This window comes from Ilyonectria robusta (genome assembly GCF_021365365.1).
Source record: "Ilyonectria robusta strain PMI_751 chromosome Unknown BGZ61scaffold_9, whole genome shotgun sequence".
NCBI lineage: Eukaryota > Fungi > Ascomycota > Sordariomycetes > Hypocreales > Nectriaceae > Ilyonectria > Ilyonectria robusta.
The window spans coordinates 895888-912582 of record NW_025764443.1 but is presented as its reverse complement, the minus strand read 5'-3'; the positions used below and the strand labels follow the sequence as shown (position 1 = coordinate 912582).

The following is a 16695-nucleotide window of genomic DNA, read 5'->3' as shown; positions in this document are numbered from 1 at the left end:
GCGTTGAACAATCGAACCCCAATGAATCGTAGGACTTTGGTCGCCCATCACCGACTCTAACCCCTCGGATCTGCGGCCACCGCCTCAACCTTCACCATGGCGATGCTGCGGGAGTCTATGATGCTTCCCACCATCAAGTGTTCATCATGTGGCCGACAAGTCGAAATCTCTCTCATGGGAGAGCACATCTGCACCGGACCGACAGCTGAGCGTAAGGCGACCACCAGGAACTTCCATCCCACCAGACTAACCAGGTCAACAGTGTCACCGCCTCCAGAAGAAGATGAATATGAACCCTACACCCCATACAATGCGTCCAAGGCGCAAGACAAATTTGGGCGCATTCCGCCCGCCGTCGATATTAACGTAGCAAGTGAGTGGACGGAGTGTCGGACAGAGCGACTAGATTCACTAACATGGACTTAGATGATCCGTGGATGCGACAATCCCAGTTGACCCCAAACAGCCTCGTTGGCGAATCTCGAAGTCTGTCGCCCCCTCGAGGAGACGACTTTTTTATCTCATCTCCTGCGCTCGAGGATGACCTGATTCCTTCGTCCCGCCCGATGGAGAGTCCCAGTTTCTTCCCGAGCTTTAGTGATAGGAAGTCTGGGGCCTCTGCGTTGTCTGGGTCCGAAGTGGAAATGCATCTCTCTGTGAGCCCAGGCTCTCAAGTCAACTCTACTCTGATGGCGCGAATGGAGACAATCGCGCCGGGGCCATTTGACACGAGCAGGAGTCCTTCCTCGCCTTCGTTCCCTCCTCCGCGCAGCGCCTCTTTTGACAAGCAATTTGACAAGCCGATCGATTTTCTGTCAGCGCCGAAAGACCCCATGGCTCCGAAACGATCAGCAACGGCGCCCCTTCATTATCACACCGCCAGCGCAGCCAGTGCAACCAGCACCAGCAGCGCTGGTACTACTGCTCCTAGCATACCAAAAAGAGGTGACTATGAGGGATTTGGCCCGCCATCGCCAGGCTTTGACCCCGAGCTCGAGCCGAAGCCTCTCGGGTTCATGACCCGTTCGGACACCTTTCCCAAGGCATCGCATCCTCAAGACATCCAACCATATCGAGCACCTTCAGCACCCGGTTCTCGACCCGATAGCCACAAGCCCGAGTTCGCTCCGGGTCATAGAAGCAGACCATCCATGGGCCCGGATACCTCAAGACGTCCTCCGCCCCGGAAGAGCCTCCTACGCCCGCAGAAGAATACGGGATCTGTAGATCTAGCTGCCGAATTCGGCACCAGCAACCCCTATCACACACCCTCCGACTCAACATCCTCAGGATATTCAACCTTCAGCCACCCCAGTCAAACGAGTTCCCAGACCAGCCCGGCGAGATCCCACACCCGACGCCAGCCTTCCGATCCGTCAACTATGAACGGCGGAATGAGCGATATGCAGAGCTCGGTGGATAGCTTGCGGCCACAGGACCTGCGAATCGACCCTGCTCTACAACCACCTCGGGCCAGGTCACCACTGGCCGAGTCACCCTACGAGACTTCTCCGGGAGACAGGCTCGACCCAGCCATCCAAAGCGGCCGCCGATTCGATGCCCCGGTCACGCCCGGTCCTTACAGCACCTCCCCCCGAGACCTACAGCCTGTCGACCCGGCTATCCAGCCCTATCGTCCCTACGTCGCACCCGCGCCGCTATCACAACCTCCTCGAAAAATGTCACGCGACCCAACCGCGAGCAGAGGCTCCTGCAAGGCCTGTAAGCTTGAAATCACGGGAAAGAGCATTTCATCCGCGGACGGGAGGTTGACGGGCAAGTACCACAAGGCGTGCTTTGTGTGTACAACCTGCTCTGAGCCATTTACCTCTGCTGAATTTTATGTTCACGAGGACAAGCCTTATTGCGAACAGCACTACCATAAGCTAAATGGTAGCTTGTGCGGTAGCTGCCAGAAGGGCATAGAGGGACAGTATCTGCAGGACGAGTTCCAAATCAAGTACCATGTGGGCTGCTTCCGTTGCCTTGACTGTGGGCGATCGCTCTCCGAGGGCTACTTCGAGGTGGACGGCAAGTCATACTGCGAACGAGACGCCTGGCGACGGGTCCAGCAGCCGTGGCTTGCCGGCAACGACCAGGGGCCCGAACCAGATCGGACCATGAAGGGACCGCAAACTCCCCGAGGGCCTCTTGGACCTCCTGGCCCTCCCGGCCCTCCCGGCCCTCCTGGTCCTCCTGGGTTCCTGGGACCTCCCGGTCCTCGAGGCAAGCCCGGCCTCCCTGGCCGACCCTCGCCCGGACAGCGACCTCCTCCCGGCATGGGACTTCCACGTCCTCCGTACGGGCTTCCAACTGGAAACCGGCTCGGCCCTGGCCCCGTTGCTGGCGGCCCTGGCTCACGACCGCGGATGAACAAGCGCAACACCCGCCTCGGCATGATGTGATGATAACCGACCTAATTCCTCCACTTTTTGACGTTACGACTCCTAATGGACCTACCCCGATTTGTAATCCGACCTTGACGCACCATTACGGTTCTACACGGTCGATTTTACTCTCCTTTGACGCAGGAGTTGGGATGTTTTTTTTTCTGCTTCATTATACCCCCTGGTTTGGATTTTGGCTCCCCGATATACCTGGACCCGTGGAAAATCGGGCACTTTGTTTTGCAAGATTTTTGTTTTCTACATAAAAGGGGCCAATGCATCAGCGTTGGTCGGCCATTTATGTATCATGTTGGTGCGGTTTTTTGCGTCGCGGGGAGTTTTATGGCATCGTGCACGCATATTGGGGCGAAGGTGGTATTGCATGTCTTGTGCCGGGAAGCGTCAGCTTTGGGGACGGCGTGAGATGGGAACTCTTGCATTGGATTGTGCATGGCATTGGAGACCCCTGGAAGGCTTTGTCTTAATAAAATTCGCATTCAATTGTAAAACTTTTGTGTCTACGATGATGGTGATTGTGTTGTAACTTAAGGTTGCTCTGATTCCGAGCCCATCCCAATCCCGCCCGTTGATTAAACCCTCATCCACTGTTAGATAATGATGGACAGCATTATCAATATTGGACAGCATTGTCGGCATGCATCTCTCAGCAGCGAATCAATGGTACGGAAGCTTATACTATGCCGTCGACTAAAATCAATACCTGTCGAATCTGCCGCGTTAGGGGCGTACTCTAAGCTACGTCTTGGTTGAATCACGGGCGCCACATGGCAACTGTTATTTCCCATGGCTGTGTTTTAGCGTCCTCCTTGATCTAACGTCTGCCAGAAAACCCCAAACATCAAATTCGCTGGCTAAGGGACTACATCCTCATACTTCATATGCTTGATGTTGAGGTGCGGAGAATTACCATGACATTTGGCTTTTTCCCCAACACTAGTGTAGGTTTCGACACTGCCACAACTATTTATACATGCGTCAGCGAAATCGACGCTCCGTGCACTCAGATATCCGGTTGGATTCAAGAATAGGAAACTGCAGTTTCAAGCGAATCGGATACTTATTCCTGTCGCAAGGCAACAATCCTACCAGGAGTCACCACGCTCAAGGGCGTTGGTGTATGAGCGGAGCGGGTCATATTTCGCCGGAGAAGACGGGGGGGTACGAGCAGGGACAATCAGGCCGAAGAAGATCTTCAACGGCAATCATTTAAGAAATCTTGGCATCGCTCACTCTAAATATTGGTTCTCCACCAGGGGAAAGACAGTTAGCAGCCTCGTCGCACTTTCCAAGCCACTCATATGGGTATTCCCGAATGTTCTTGATTCTCGCCGAAACCAACCAGTCGGAGAAAACAAGAGCGTCACTAAGGATAAAGACCAGCAGCGTTAATGTTGACGCATGCCCGCTAGGTACTCAGCAACATCCTTGCGACCGTTCTGGCGTTGCGACGCTGATGACGACAGCAGATGGCCGGGGGCGGCTCCACTGGTAACTAATAAACAAGCCAGGAAAGGGATTGGGAGCGAGAGCGAGCAACAATAAGACACGTCGCATGAGCGAGGGCGATGGAGCAAACGAAGCGGAGCGTTTTGGACGACAAAGGACCGGGAAGAGGTGTGACGTGTTACAGAAGCTCGCTCCCCAACTGGAGATCTCTTGGAGCACGAGGCATTCCAGGGAGACTGCTCCTCGATTGTACGTGGTAATAGTTCGCTGCAGCTTGAAATTTGGAGAATTCTCGTCAGGGGCTTGCCACAGCTGCAGAGTTCCACGTACCACACCACAGAGAATACCTACCATCCACTAGAGCCACGACACCCACCCGCGACGGGACGATGGCGGCTGTCCACGAACACGCGAACATGGGTCCCACCAAACTCCCCAAAGCGACCCATGAAGGCCGTCTGATATACCGTCCAGTGCTGCCGGTGCTTGTGTTGTACCGGGTGGCAGGTTCCACGGATTGGGAACTCCGTACATCGTGACGGATGATGGCTGGTAAGATTGCGGAATCCAGCCGCATACCCCTTACACATAGTCTCACTCAGCCAATATCCCAATGCAAAGCTACAGACTAAATGGTACTTCGGTTATCACTGCCATCCACTGCCAGAGCAAACCATTGCATTGCTAGGTTGAGGTGGCTCGTCACTAACGCACCTAGCGGCCTAGTCCCTTGAGCTGACCTCCACTAAACGCAGGGGCAAGTCCCCTAAAGGCGCTTGGACGAGGTCTGGTTTAGGGGACGCTCCAGCGATACCACCAGTATTGGACCCCGTACTTCGTACCTACTTTGTAGAGGAAAAGGGAAAGTCTGCGTGTTACATGGATTGTGAAGACTCGTGCAGTCCCGCCTATCCCACTCTTTTTGACGCCACATTCATCACACCTGGGTTCCCCTAATCAGGAAGCAGCGACATCCCGTTCCTGCTCTCCTGGTCGAGCCTTGATTGTGTGTCCTGTTCCTTCAAACCTCCTGGTTGGTGACCAGGTCTCTCCCATCCGCCTCCCTCCCTCCCTCCCTTCACTTGCATTTCGAGCCACCATTTTTCTTATCGCGCCGCCTTTTCACATTCCCTCCCGCCGGCTTTCTTTGACAGAGGCCACGACGCTCCCTTGGCAAAGCGCTCGGCCCCGAACCAGGAGGACGCCAGACTGCAAGGCTGTGTCTCGCCTCGGGCCTCGCCCATTCCACCCTTGACTCTCCCTGTGGCGACAAGCTTTCGACCTTGCGCCGCCTGCTGCTGGCACTCAAGCTCCTCGCCGGAGACCACGTCGCATACTTATGATTCAAATTGGCCCTGCAGTTTGATCCCTACTCCGTTGCGACGCTCGTCGCGATCGATCTCGACACCACCGCCCTCGCTACCCGCCCCCGACGACTCCGCTTGGGCTAGGTGAACGTCGCCCATCATGAAGAGGTGGCCTAGTCATGGGCGGCACTTGTTTTCCGGCAAGCTGCGGCCCAAGTCGACGTTTCTCATTGTCATCGCCATGCTATCGGCCTACTATATCCTCTTCAGTGGCTCGGGTTCCAATGCTCCAGCCGTACCGCCTTATTTTCCAGGAGGCTCCAAGGGCCATCCTTTAGAGGGCCAGACCGATGGGCAAACACCTCAAAATCGGAAGGAATTGTGGGAGCTCACCGCCGAGCACCTTGAGGACTGGGACGATCCGACTGACGAAGAGGATCCCAATGACATTGAGCTGGGCTACGAGCTAGATGGCAAGGAACGTGGATTTGGCGCCCTTGCCAGGCTCCAGCACGAGAAGGATATGAGGAAGGAGTGGAGGCACGCCTATGCCGTCACTGAAAAGTGAGTATTTTATCGCTACTTTGCGATATAGCCAGTCCCGTATCCCTTGCTTACACTGTCATCGTAGCCTTCCGACGTCCAACCTCATCTACGGCAACACTCTCGCCACACTCGAGCACCAGGACGCTCGCACCGAAGAGTTTAGCTCCGACCTGCGATATGACCCAGAAGCCGACGTCGAATTCAGTGTCGAGAAGCCCGTTCGTTACGATCCTTACCCCAACTACAACACTCGAGAGTGGAAGAAGAAGGGCTACGCACCCTACGTTCCATGCAAGGGCGCTACCAATGATTACATTGAAGATCTCCTTGTTTTCAAAGGCCAACCTCACGAGTGGCCGACGCCAAGGATGGGTGGCTATGATGTTATGAATATGGATGGAAATCTGTGCTGGGAGCGGGAGACACGACTGGGTCCTTACGGTTTGACTCCTCAGAACAAGATTGGCGAAAGTGGCAAGCCGGAGCCCTTGGAGTGGGCCAAGGTCAACTGGGGCGATCTCCAGCGAGCATGTGTGCACAAAAACGCCCAGCGATACGACATGAACAAGGATCGAAAGAACGAATACCTAAACATCTACCCAGAGACATCGTCAGCTTCCGCGGGATCTAAAACGCCAGAGTCTTGGTTATCCCAGCGAGGTAAGACGGAGGAGCCCAACGCAGCGACATCGCCCATCACTGAAGAGGCTGTTGAAGACGACAAGGAATTTCACACCAAGGAGAACCGAAACACCCCCAATACCTTCATTTCAGAATCTCGCACAGCCATCCTCTTGCGATCTTACACTGGCAAGGTGTACACCGATAACGATAAGCAAACCATCCGGGCTCTCATCAGTGAGCTGTCTCTGAGGTCTGGCGGCGAATACGAGGTTTTCCTTCTAGTTCAAGTCAAGGACAACAGTCTCCGCATCTTTGAGGACGCCGACACTTATCAAAGCGTCCTGAAGCGGTACGTGCCTGCCGAATTCCAAGGCATTACTATTCTGTGGAATGATCAACTTGTCTGGGATATCTACACGGAGCTGAAGGATGAGGAAGAGCGCAGCGTGCACACTGCGCAGTGGCTCTCCGTCCAGAAGTTCAGCCAAGATCACCCCCAGTTTGACTATGTTTGGAACTGGGAGATGGACTTCCGTTTCACGGGGCACCATTACGAACTTCTGGAGAAGCTGGCGGACTTCTCGACAAAGCAACCACGAAAGGGCTTGTGGGAGAGAAACGAGCGATGGTACATTCCAGAACATCACGGTCGATATGATGTTGAGTTTCGCCAGGATATCGAGCAGCGCTACGGCAACAACACCATTTGGGGACCGATTAACCTACCCTTCATCAACCCCATTGGACCCAAACCTCCAGTCTCGAATCCTGATGATGACAACTACAAATGGGGCGTTGGTGAGGAGGCGGATGTCATTACTGTGGGACCCATCTTCAACCCCGTCGGAAGTAACTGGGTCATTGCGGACCACATTTGGGGCTACAGCGACTTGACTCACAGGTCGAAAGACCTCCCTCGCCGAACCACTATTGTCACGCAATCGCGTATTTCCAAGAAGTTGCTAAACATCATGCACGTGGAAAACCTACGGGGTAACCACGTTGCCTCCGAGATGACTCCTCAGACCGTTGCCCTCCTCCATGGCTTGAAGGCTGTATTTGCCCCTCATCCCATCTTCATGGATAGAGACTGGAACGGCAAGTTTCTTGCCAAGTGGTTCAACCCCGGAGAGAATGGTGAAAGTGGTGGCCGTGGTAGCCCCATGGGCTGGGGCCGTGAACGCAGATACCAAGGCACGACCTGGTACTACCGCGCAGTACCTCCTAACCGCCTGTTCAACAACTGGATGGGCTGGGCGGATACGGGCATCGGCGGTAAGAGATGGGAGGAGAAGCATGGCCGGCCGTGTTTGCCGCCGGTGATGCTGCACCATGTCAAGAATACCGAAGCAACAAAGAGCAGCTACAAGACCACCTTTGAGCTTGCCTATGGTTAACACAACCAGCTATTACAAGCTCTTGGGTCAACCATTCGCTCCAGCCAGCCTCAGTAATCCTGGTCCGGTCCTACTCACCAAGCCATCAACATTGGTCCGTTTCCAGAGACGGTTTTTGCACACCCTCCTGTTTAAACTCGATGTGACATGTCGTGGATTCGCGGCAGCCTGCTGCGATGGTTTGAATATTCTTGTTCTCGGGGCAAGAGTGTGTTAACATGGTGGAAGCGGTCGTCACAATGCATAGTGGTTAGAAGGAAGCTTGCGGGCGCACAACACAATCCGGCGTTTTGTAGGAATATATAGTGACTTTCTAAACGTTGTGTTTACCTGCGGGGAGACAGGAAAAGCCGGTACAAGGGAGTGCCTTTTTATTAGAACCATCGACGAGGTCTATTTCGGGGACATTTTTACTGTACGAAGGATAGATGGTATTTGAAATTCGATGAATCTCTCGAAAATGCAACTCTGCGTTAATCCATTCGTCCACTACTCCATGGCTATTTGTCGATGGTTCGTCCAATAGTGTCGATGGGGGACGCAGTGTAACTTAGGTGGTAGCATAACTTGGGTTGGTTCGAGCAAATCCAATTAGGCACACCGCCCGGATTCTGCCGCGAATTACCAATGTCCTTCTATCGCGAACGTCATTCTTACACACTCACACACTCGCGCGTTCGCGGCTTATACCCGCCTGTTGTAACGCCTAGTTCCGCATGGAGAAGTCCTGTTCCGTAACGACACTCGGTCGTCCAATTCGACACTACCTCGGATATCTCCAGTGTGCTGGGTGATTGCATGAGCAAGGCGCCGAGCGCCATGCAGTCGAATACTACACCATGAGCCATCCCCCAAGCGTAAGTGAACTTCATCTATGCATCACCAGTAAGACCTATCCACTCACGGTTATCATAGACACCAACCCCCCGGAGATTCCTCCTCGCAAAGCGGGGCCCTCACTCCTCACAGACGCCAACGGGGCCTCCGCGCTTCCAGTCCACGCCGTGGTTCGGCTCCTCGTCTGTACCCAAGCCGACTCAGGGACGTAGTGGGCGCGATATTGAGGATGTGGAAGAGGTAGAAGACCAAATTGAGGAGAGTCCCGGGGATGATGAGAACGAAGAGGGGGAACGGAGGAAGGGTGACGCGCTTAACGATTCTATCGAGATTGAGTCAGATGGCATGACAACCTCTCAGGATGGCAGCGCTGACATGTCAGGCGGTGACCCAGAGGCCGAACCTCGAGATTCTATAGAGCCTGATTCTCTTGGGCATTTCGGGGTTTTGGATGATAGTTCACCCCTTGATGAGCGAGAGCCTAAGCGACGAAGAGTATCCATCTCGCCAATGCCGGATTCGCCTCCACAGTACAAACAAGATTACGACGTGGATGGTAACTCAGAAGGCGAATCATTTGCTGGTGGTCATACACCAACAGCCAGCATCATGGAGGTCGTTCACGAGGCCAGAACCTTGCACGATGAGGCAAAGGCCCCTCAGCAACCTACCTTTCACCCGCCGCCACGCTTCAAACCCGCCGAGGTCGATATCATAACCGAGGGGCTCCCAACCGCGTTCTCCCCTCAGCGCCGAGGCGCAAAGTATCTCGCGGGTGGACTCGCCGCAGACTTGCAGGGCTGGCTCTCCGATATCAAGGGTTGGGAAGGAGTAGACCAAGTGGTCGAGGCTGTGGTAAGAGTGACAATCGAGGAGATACGCCCTGGTCGGAGAATGTACTTGGCCAAGGGGCGAGTTGAAGAGGCTACAGGGACGGCTTCAAAGCGGTTTTTGCTCGCCGGTGAGGGAAAGTTAACGGGGCTGGGACGCCGGGCGGTTGTGGGCGTGGGGAGTGTGGTTGTCGTGGGACAGCCAGTGTGGGATGTGGAATTAGACGGCGAGGTGTGGACAGTGTCGTGTGACTGGAGCGTATCTTGACCAGCGTGTTTTTATATCGATACAAATAATGCTAAATGAGCCTCCGGAGCAAGTGTCAGCTATAAATTCAAAGGGGAATTCAACATATATGTATACCCCGTTACACAACAGCGACAATTGGTGCTGAGATGCTTCCTGGTCGCGTTGGGCAACTTGGGCGTCCTCCATTTTGCTATATCTTCGACAAGTTGATCTTCACGCAATACGTAAGTGTATGTATCTATGTTCCAACTTGCTGTGGCCTTGACAATTATTTTCACATAAAATTCGGCGAGGTGTCTTTACTTCAGACCAAATTGCCATTGTTGTTGCCCTCAACAAATCTTGAACCACGGGCATCCCGCCTCAATTGGATGCAGATTTGGTTTTCTAACCAATCCTCTTATCTATAACGAGCCTACTGCGTGTTCAAATTTTAGAGAGACGTTTACTACTATCTTACTATTTCACAAATGCATCGCGAGTGAGAGGTCCTTGCCAGGCGAGGAGCTAAGAGCTGGGATCAAAGAGCAAGAAAGCCTCGGCTACCGTGGCATCATGTTTGGTTAACTTCTCTGTGCCAGGGGTTAAATTAATACCTCATTCGGCTAATTTGCCGTAAAGACTATTTGGTCCACGACATAAAGTCGCTATTTTCACGGCATACGCACACGGTTTCCCCAGACCACCTCCAATTCCACTCCTAGAAACACGTTTAAGCATCACAATACAATGAGAAACAAAGTCCCCACGCGATTAAAAATGTCGAAATTAATCTAAAATTTAAACACTCTATACTATGAACTCTCCTTCTGGATTGTGCAAGAGGCTGATGGCGTCTTGTATAAGGTGTTGTATTCTGAATGGCCTACCCTGTACATTTGCAGTTTGACCACACGCTATTCCACCAAGTCTCCAGCCATGGGGCACATACTCTTGACCGACAGTGATACTACTGCAAGGGATGAGCCATTCGCCCCCTTTCTATGTCAGGGTGTGTCCTTCTACAGGACGTTACCCGGTGGATGATTGGTCATGGCATGGGTTGAGTTCTAGCCATCCTTAGATCGCATGCACTATTTCCCGACGGAGATGATGATACCGTGATATGTCCAATGAAAACCATCTCTGTAAGCCCCAAATCCGCCGTTGTGAAGAATTTGCTCAGGTGCGGAGGGTGGGTGTTGGTGTAATGCTCTGCTCAGCTACAGGTGAAGGCCTCCCGAAGAGGAAGCTCGTCGACTCGAATTAGGATGATGTTAGGTGCATTAAAGCGCAGCATTAGAGCCGGTAGACTGTTTCAAGAGTTGCTAGATGTTGCCCGGCTAGCTGAGCAAGAGAGCTAGAGCCATATATTGCGCCGGACGGCGATGGGGATGTGGGCTTGCTAGGAAAGACCACGGAAAGGGGGGAGGGTACGCCCAGGGGCATTCTATGGTCACTTTTAATTGCTTTCTTTGGCAAATCCGGGGTTCGAGGGCGTTGACACACCGCTATGGTGGGCTCTCAACAAGATGATTTCCTCTAAACCGCCATCCGCCACTTTCCGGTGATCATATTGGAAAGTGATCAGTTGCCACTGCAATACAACTGAGAAAATTTTCGATATGGAGCTCATAGCCCCTTGCATGTTTTAGCACGGAATGAGTGCGCGGAAGAACTTAAGATCAGATCATGAGAGAAGTGGTCGAGTTTCTCAACTGGGAAACATGTCTTGCACATGCCGGGACAACCCGAATGAAACCCACGAACAAAGTTCCGGCCCTTCTCTCGTCTTACACACTGACCGGACCATGTCTAAAGTACAGGTAGGCTGATCCTATTCAGACCAACTGCATAGTGAGGTGATTGTGGAGCGCTCGCAGCGCTTCCCAAGGTGGGCAGCGGCTGCTGCGTGAGAGCGATCACGATTTGCCAAGAAAAGACTCCATCTCGAGGTGCATCCGCCTGTCCAAATGAGACCCTCTCACTACACTACTACTGCAGAGCAAGGACTGAACAAGGATGCCCTCGATTGGTGAATACGAGGAGCCCCGGGGAACGGCACGCCAGCGGCTACCGGACGGCACCTAGATAGGCGACTTTTTGAGTATGGGGTTAGGGTAGAGGGGGATGTGTGGGTGTCCGCGGACAACAGGCGCCAGAGAGAAACGAGCAGGAAGGATTGAAACAAACAAACCAATGGACACTTGGCAATGTTTATGGCCATTGTTTTTTCTTGATAAGATCTGCACTTATTTTTGTTTGGCTTGCGTTGGCGTACGCTTGCATTGAGGGCCGCAGTTGTGGTGACTTTAGAGTAGCTTGGCTGCATGTTTTCTTTTCCTAGCCAAATGACAATACTGGCGGGTGACTGTCAATGTCGTACATACAGGATCCTGGGCGTGCCTCTCTGTGGCCTGGGCGACGAAGGGCATACATACGAAGCTCTTGATACATCGACTCACCTGAAACAAGAGTCTTCATTCAATCTGCAAGTTCATGGCTAGCGTTGGGTCCGTCCGCGTCGAGAAGCATTTATTTTGATGCACCCTAGCAGTTGGAGGGGCAGTTGGAGGGGATCGATGCCTGTAGGTGGCGCCCTGCAGACGCCTGCAGACGCCTGTGGACGCCTGGAGTCGCCTGTGGGTGACCTGTGGAGGCCGCCTGGGGGCTGGACGCGATGCCCGTGGACGCCCCAAGACGGTGGGTGGATGGACCTGCACTAGTGTCAGGTCGACTCACGGTGGGCAAATGGCATGCTGCAAACTGGCAGAATGGGCCCGAGTTATGCGGTCTGCGCACGGCCATTGGGTTTCCGGGCGAGCATTGCAGGTCACCGTCATGCTTTTCCAGCATGTCCCCTGTGAGGGCTGGAGCGGAGTAGGTGGATGGGGTGGACGGAGGGATAGAGGGACGGAGGGATAGAGGGACGGAGGGACGAGGGATGAGGGACGAGGGCATCAGGGAGGGGGGGAAACAGGAACAACCTATGCAGCTGTCTAGAACACACAAGGTGTTGCTAAAAACAGAGCCAGAACGCCGTCCTACTGGGAAGCTGGGAGATTGGAGGATCTGCCCTATGATGCGCATCACAAGAGGGATCTTGCTTGTCAAACTGGCGGGCCTCGACCCCATTCCGACGCTGCTGCCGGCACTGTCGACAGCACAGCACACGACGCAAGCGATCCTGCTATCTGATGCATAATGTGGACGACACCAATGCAAACGCACATGAGATCTACCTCACTAAAACACCGTCTGCCCCATCGTCCCGTCGCTGTGGATGTTGTTGCAGAGACATACTTCGATTTACAGCGAGAGAGAAAGTCAATGAGATAGAGAAAAGCAACTTGCTCTGCTTTGCATTAGCCAACGCGGCCGCCTTGACAAGTGCTGAATCGTGGCGCCACCAGCGGAGGGGCCTCAGCGATAAGACAGTGAGTGGCATGTATAGATATATCATACCTACATAATTAGTCGGCACATTTATGTAGCGCCATGCAAGATAGATGAGACAGGGAATGACGACGTTCTGGGACGCCGCCGTAAGTAGTTCACGTGCCCTCCCCAGCTGATTGAGACAGCCTGGAGCAGAAGCCCACAGTAGCAGGGCACGTAAGTTAGTTAGTTGATAAATTAACCGTTCCGGCTGTTCTATTTCTATTTCTATTTCGAGGAACCACCAACCACCAACCCACCAATCCTCCATCCATGACGAAGAGTGCAGCGGCAGGGGATTGTAGCCAGTTGGACCAGCATCCCTGACTTATCCCCCCTCGGTAGCCTCCCACCCCTGCGCGGACGGCTGGGACGCTGGGACGTTGGGACGCTGGGACGGTTGCGACAGGGCACCTCAGGGCTCGGCTGGGGGGGGCCTGGGACCTGGGACACATGAGACGAAACCCGCGAAAGGCGACACGACGCCCGGATCTGACGCGAATCGGTGCATGGGCTAGAGTATCAGCAACGTCAATCAGGGATGGATCAGGGTTAGGCCAGGGATATTTATGGAATATTTATGGATATTTGGGAGCAGTCCGTGCTAATCCGTCCCATCTCCAGCAGTTGAAACCGCCTGGCCGATGTTTGAGCACCGATGCCGGGTGCGACCAGAGGTAGGTGCGGCGGTGCTTGTCTCGGAGAATTTTCCTTCTTTCTTTCCTTTCTTTCCTTTTTCCTTCGCTTTCCACAAGCAGAATGGAAGGTGCATTTTCGCTCCAACGAGGCCCGCCCATCCTTTCATCATTCCCACTTTATTACCTGAACTATTTTGCAATGATCCACTCAGCCATCATCCATCATCCAGTTATCCTCACTCAACCACTCGCCCTCTCATCCGCTGTCTTCTGTCCAACCAATTGCCTCTTGAGTGTTTCCATCCTGTCCCCGCCGCTTCTCCGCTGTGACTTGTTCGACGATTGTCCCCTCCGCGTATCCACCCCATCCAAGCTTCACGCGTCACCACACCTCATTACCGCGACCGTTTCTGCCACCGCCGCCCACTTGCCGCCTCTAAGAAACGGATAGACATAGAAGGACACGGACGCATACACCGTCTCGGGGATGCACATCCACATGCCGAGAGAGATAGCGAGAGAAGGTGTGCCTGTGACGGAGAGGCACACACACACTTCTCAGTAATTCCAGTTGGTCGTCGTCTGCAGGAACCGAAGCTTATGACCGCCGGACTATTAACGGCTTCCTTACCCGGTCCCGTCTGGTGTCCGGGGATTGACTCCGTTCGCCTCTAAGCCGTTTTCGGGGCTCGCTTCACCTGACGGTAATGACGACCGGTATTCGACCATGATGGACTCTCAGGCATCTTCTCTGCCCTACCAGTGTTTGCTTTGCGAGATGTCACCTCCCTGCGAGTCGCCACCCACGACGTTAGGCCCTACGGCGGCTTACCGCAAGAGTACGCGCATGTATCATCCTTGCGCAATTGCTAGAGCTTCCCGTTGAATCGGCCGAAGATGTGTTAGCTTCCTTTTCCGGCTCTCGCTTTTCTTTGTCTCGCTTGGCCCCGGCCGACCTCGAATTACTCGAGTTTCCTGTATCTATCACACATAGAAACCATGCCCGTCCTCCGTCGGCATTATTCTGGCCTGCGGCACCGCACGCATGAAACATGGGGCAAGCTACCCTGGTAGGGAGACGCTGGCGACTCCATTGCCCGCGACTTTCAACACCACTGAGATGATCGTGGAGACCCCAAGGGCCCTTCCCATACCTACAACACATACTGGACACTGGCGACAATGCGTCGCCCTGGTCCCTCCGTCCCTCCGTCCGAGAGGCTCCACCTCGACGCGTCCTCTTCTAACTCGCTGCCCTGGCCGTTGTCTTCCCCTCGCTAGCCCTGACCGTCAAACTGACGAGAGGTTGAGGGGCATTGACGTACCAAGACCATGTCAAGCTTCGATCGTGTCGTCTTGTCAGTCAGCTTTCGCTCCACTAATAATAAAGGCTTCACTCAGACCCAGGCAAGCCCGCACTGACAATGCGGTGTGTTGCAACGCGATCGTCTTCGGGAAATTAAAGCCACCCAGAGTGGCCTGCGACCATCCTAAAAGCGTCCCACAGATCTCTCCCAGCAGCTGCCCTAGTCGTTGCGGCTTCCGGACGGGCTAGTCCCAAATACACTTGGCACCACCAAGGCCAGTAGGGGGCACGACACTGGGTTTTTACCTGCGGCACTGCTTGGCGACAAGCTGAACTGACTGACGGTGGCTTGCTACGACGGCCACTCAGGATCAGGCGGTACAACAAGATTAGAAAGCGGTGGATGATCGCACAGATGGGTCCGGCTCAAGCACCTATTGGTGCGGCCGCCCACATATTGCACGATGTGATGCAATTGGTAGGTAAGAGAAAGAAAACGCACTTGGCCGCGAGATATGGCCGCCAAATACGGCCTCTCGGATGTGTACGAAGCATCTCTGGAGGTTATGGTTTGGCCGTGCAGCTTCCAATTTCCAGCTTCCAACCTCCAGCTTCAAGCTCCCCGCCAGCTTCCGTCCCGTTTAGCCTAGATCATCCGGCCTGGTCGCAGAAACGTCGCCAACAGCCAGAACGGGCCATTCCCAACACCTGGCCTCGGCATCTCCCGACCAACTGTCGACCAGCACATGGGCCTGTTGGTGGGTCGATCCCGGGTCTGTTGCGTTGCAATGCTTCTGCGCTGCTGCTGTGCTGCCGTTCCTTTGCTCTCTGCTCTGCATCCCTGTATTGTAACCCTGGCTGAAGTCCACGCCCAGGCCCCCAGTCCGGGCGACGTCAAACGGATCAAGTCCCTGGAGATGTTTCACACCCAATTGCACGTATCAGCTTGCAGATCGACGGCCTGCTGCGCCTCGACGACCCCTTCCCCTTCAACGGTACCGGCGTTGGGCAAAGGGGTCGCGCAGCCGATGCTGGAATATCATTTCTGATCTGTCCACGGTGTTAGCTTCCGGTCTTGCCCAGGTCTAAGCGACAACGGTCGGGTTGGCCCCTCCAAAATGCCATCGTTTTGAACCCTGCCCGGACAATTCCCTTGTGGAGATCATGGTTCGGACGGGGCCTTCAACGCCATGATCTGCGACCCGTCATGCTAACCGGCAGGGGTGCTCCGTTCCTCGAAAACTGCCGGCAACCACACAATCCGCACTGCTCTAGTTACGAGGGCCGCGCCCGCTTCACCGGGCCTCGCAAGCCTCCCAGTGCCCATCAGGCCAGGTTGCTGGGGTCGGCCCAGCGTCGTCTCGTCTACGGCAGCCAGTCGGGCCACTCCTAGACTGCCCGAGCAGCTTTTCGTTAAGCTGCTCCTCTCCTTCGTCTCCTTATCGACGCATCATGCAACTCGGTATCGTGCCTTGTGTCTCCGAGGACCAAGGCCGGCCTGCTAAAGACACAGGTCGGCCACGCCCCTTGCCATGGTGAAGATGCTGGTTCCCGCTGCAAGCCTACTCTGCTCTCCTTCCCCCATACCGCAACTCTTTGCAACTTCCATTTCAACCACCTTGACCTCGCCAACTCTGGCCTCTGAATTCGCGTGCTGGGAAGACCCTGTCCTGGATCCCAGCTGGTGAC

At 54.4% G+C, this 16695-nt stretch overlaps 4 protein-coding genes across 4 annotated transcripts; all 4 read left to right on the top strand.

Annotated features, from left to right (window-relative positions):
• Positions 1–96: 96 nt before the first annotated feature.
• Positions 97–2405, top strand: BGZ61DRAFT_351039 (uncharacterized protein; the record flags this gene model as incomplete). The annotated part of the gene is made up of 3 exons (XM_046240297.1): positions 97–211; positions 263–373; positions 427–2405. 3 exons carry the CDS (start codon positions 97–99, stop codon positions 2403–2405), a joined length of 2205 nt encoding a protein of 734 aa, XP_046104809.1.
• Positions 2406–5321: 2916 nt separating this feature from the next.
• Positions 5322–7728, top strand: BGZ61DRAFT_351048 (uncharacterized protein; the record flags this gene model as incomplete). Its single annotated transcript, XM_046240299.1, has 2 exons — positions 5322–5725; positions 5793–7728. 2 exons carry the CDS (start codon positions 5322–5324, stop codon positions 7726–7728), a joined length of 2340 nt encoding a protein of 779 aa, XP_046104808.1.
• Positions 7729–8376: 648 nt separating this feature from the next.
• Positions 8377–9721, top strand: BGZ61DRAFT_451311 (uncharacterized protein). The gene is made up of 2 exons (XM_046245815.1): positions 8377–8585; positions 8644–9721. The coding sequence occupies exons 1-2, from the start codon at positions 8568–8570 to the stop codon at positions 9661–9663; spliced, it is 1038 nt and encodes a 345-aa protein (XP_046104807.1). The 5' UTR covers positions 8377–8567; the 3' UTR covers positions 9664–9721.
• Positions 9722–14666: 4945 nt separating this feature from the next.
• BGZ61DRAFT_237152 (uncharacterized protein) lies at positions 14667–15370 on the top strand. The gene has a single exon (XM_046238294.1). The coding sequence runs from the start codon at positions 14746–14748 to the stop codon at positions 15253–15255; it is 510 nt and encodes a 169-aa protein (XP_046104806.1). The 5' UTR covers positions 14667–14745; the 3' UTR covers positions 15256–15370.
• The last annotated feature ends 1325 nt before the right edge of the window (positions 15371–16695 follow it).

Excerpts from the sequence above, each read along its gene's own strand:
- BGZ61DRAFT_237152 (XM_046238294.1), top strand. The coding sequence starts at position 14,746 with ATGAAACATGGGGCAAGCTACCCTGGTAGGGAGACGCTGGCGACTCCA.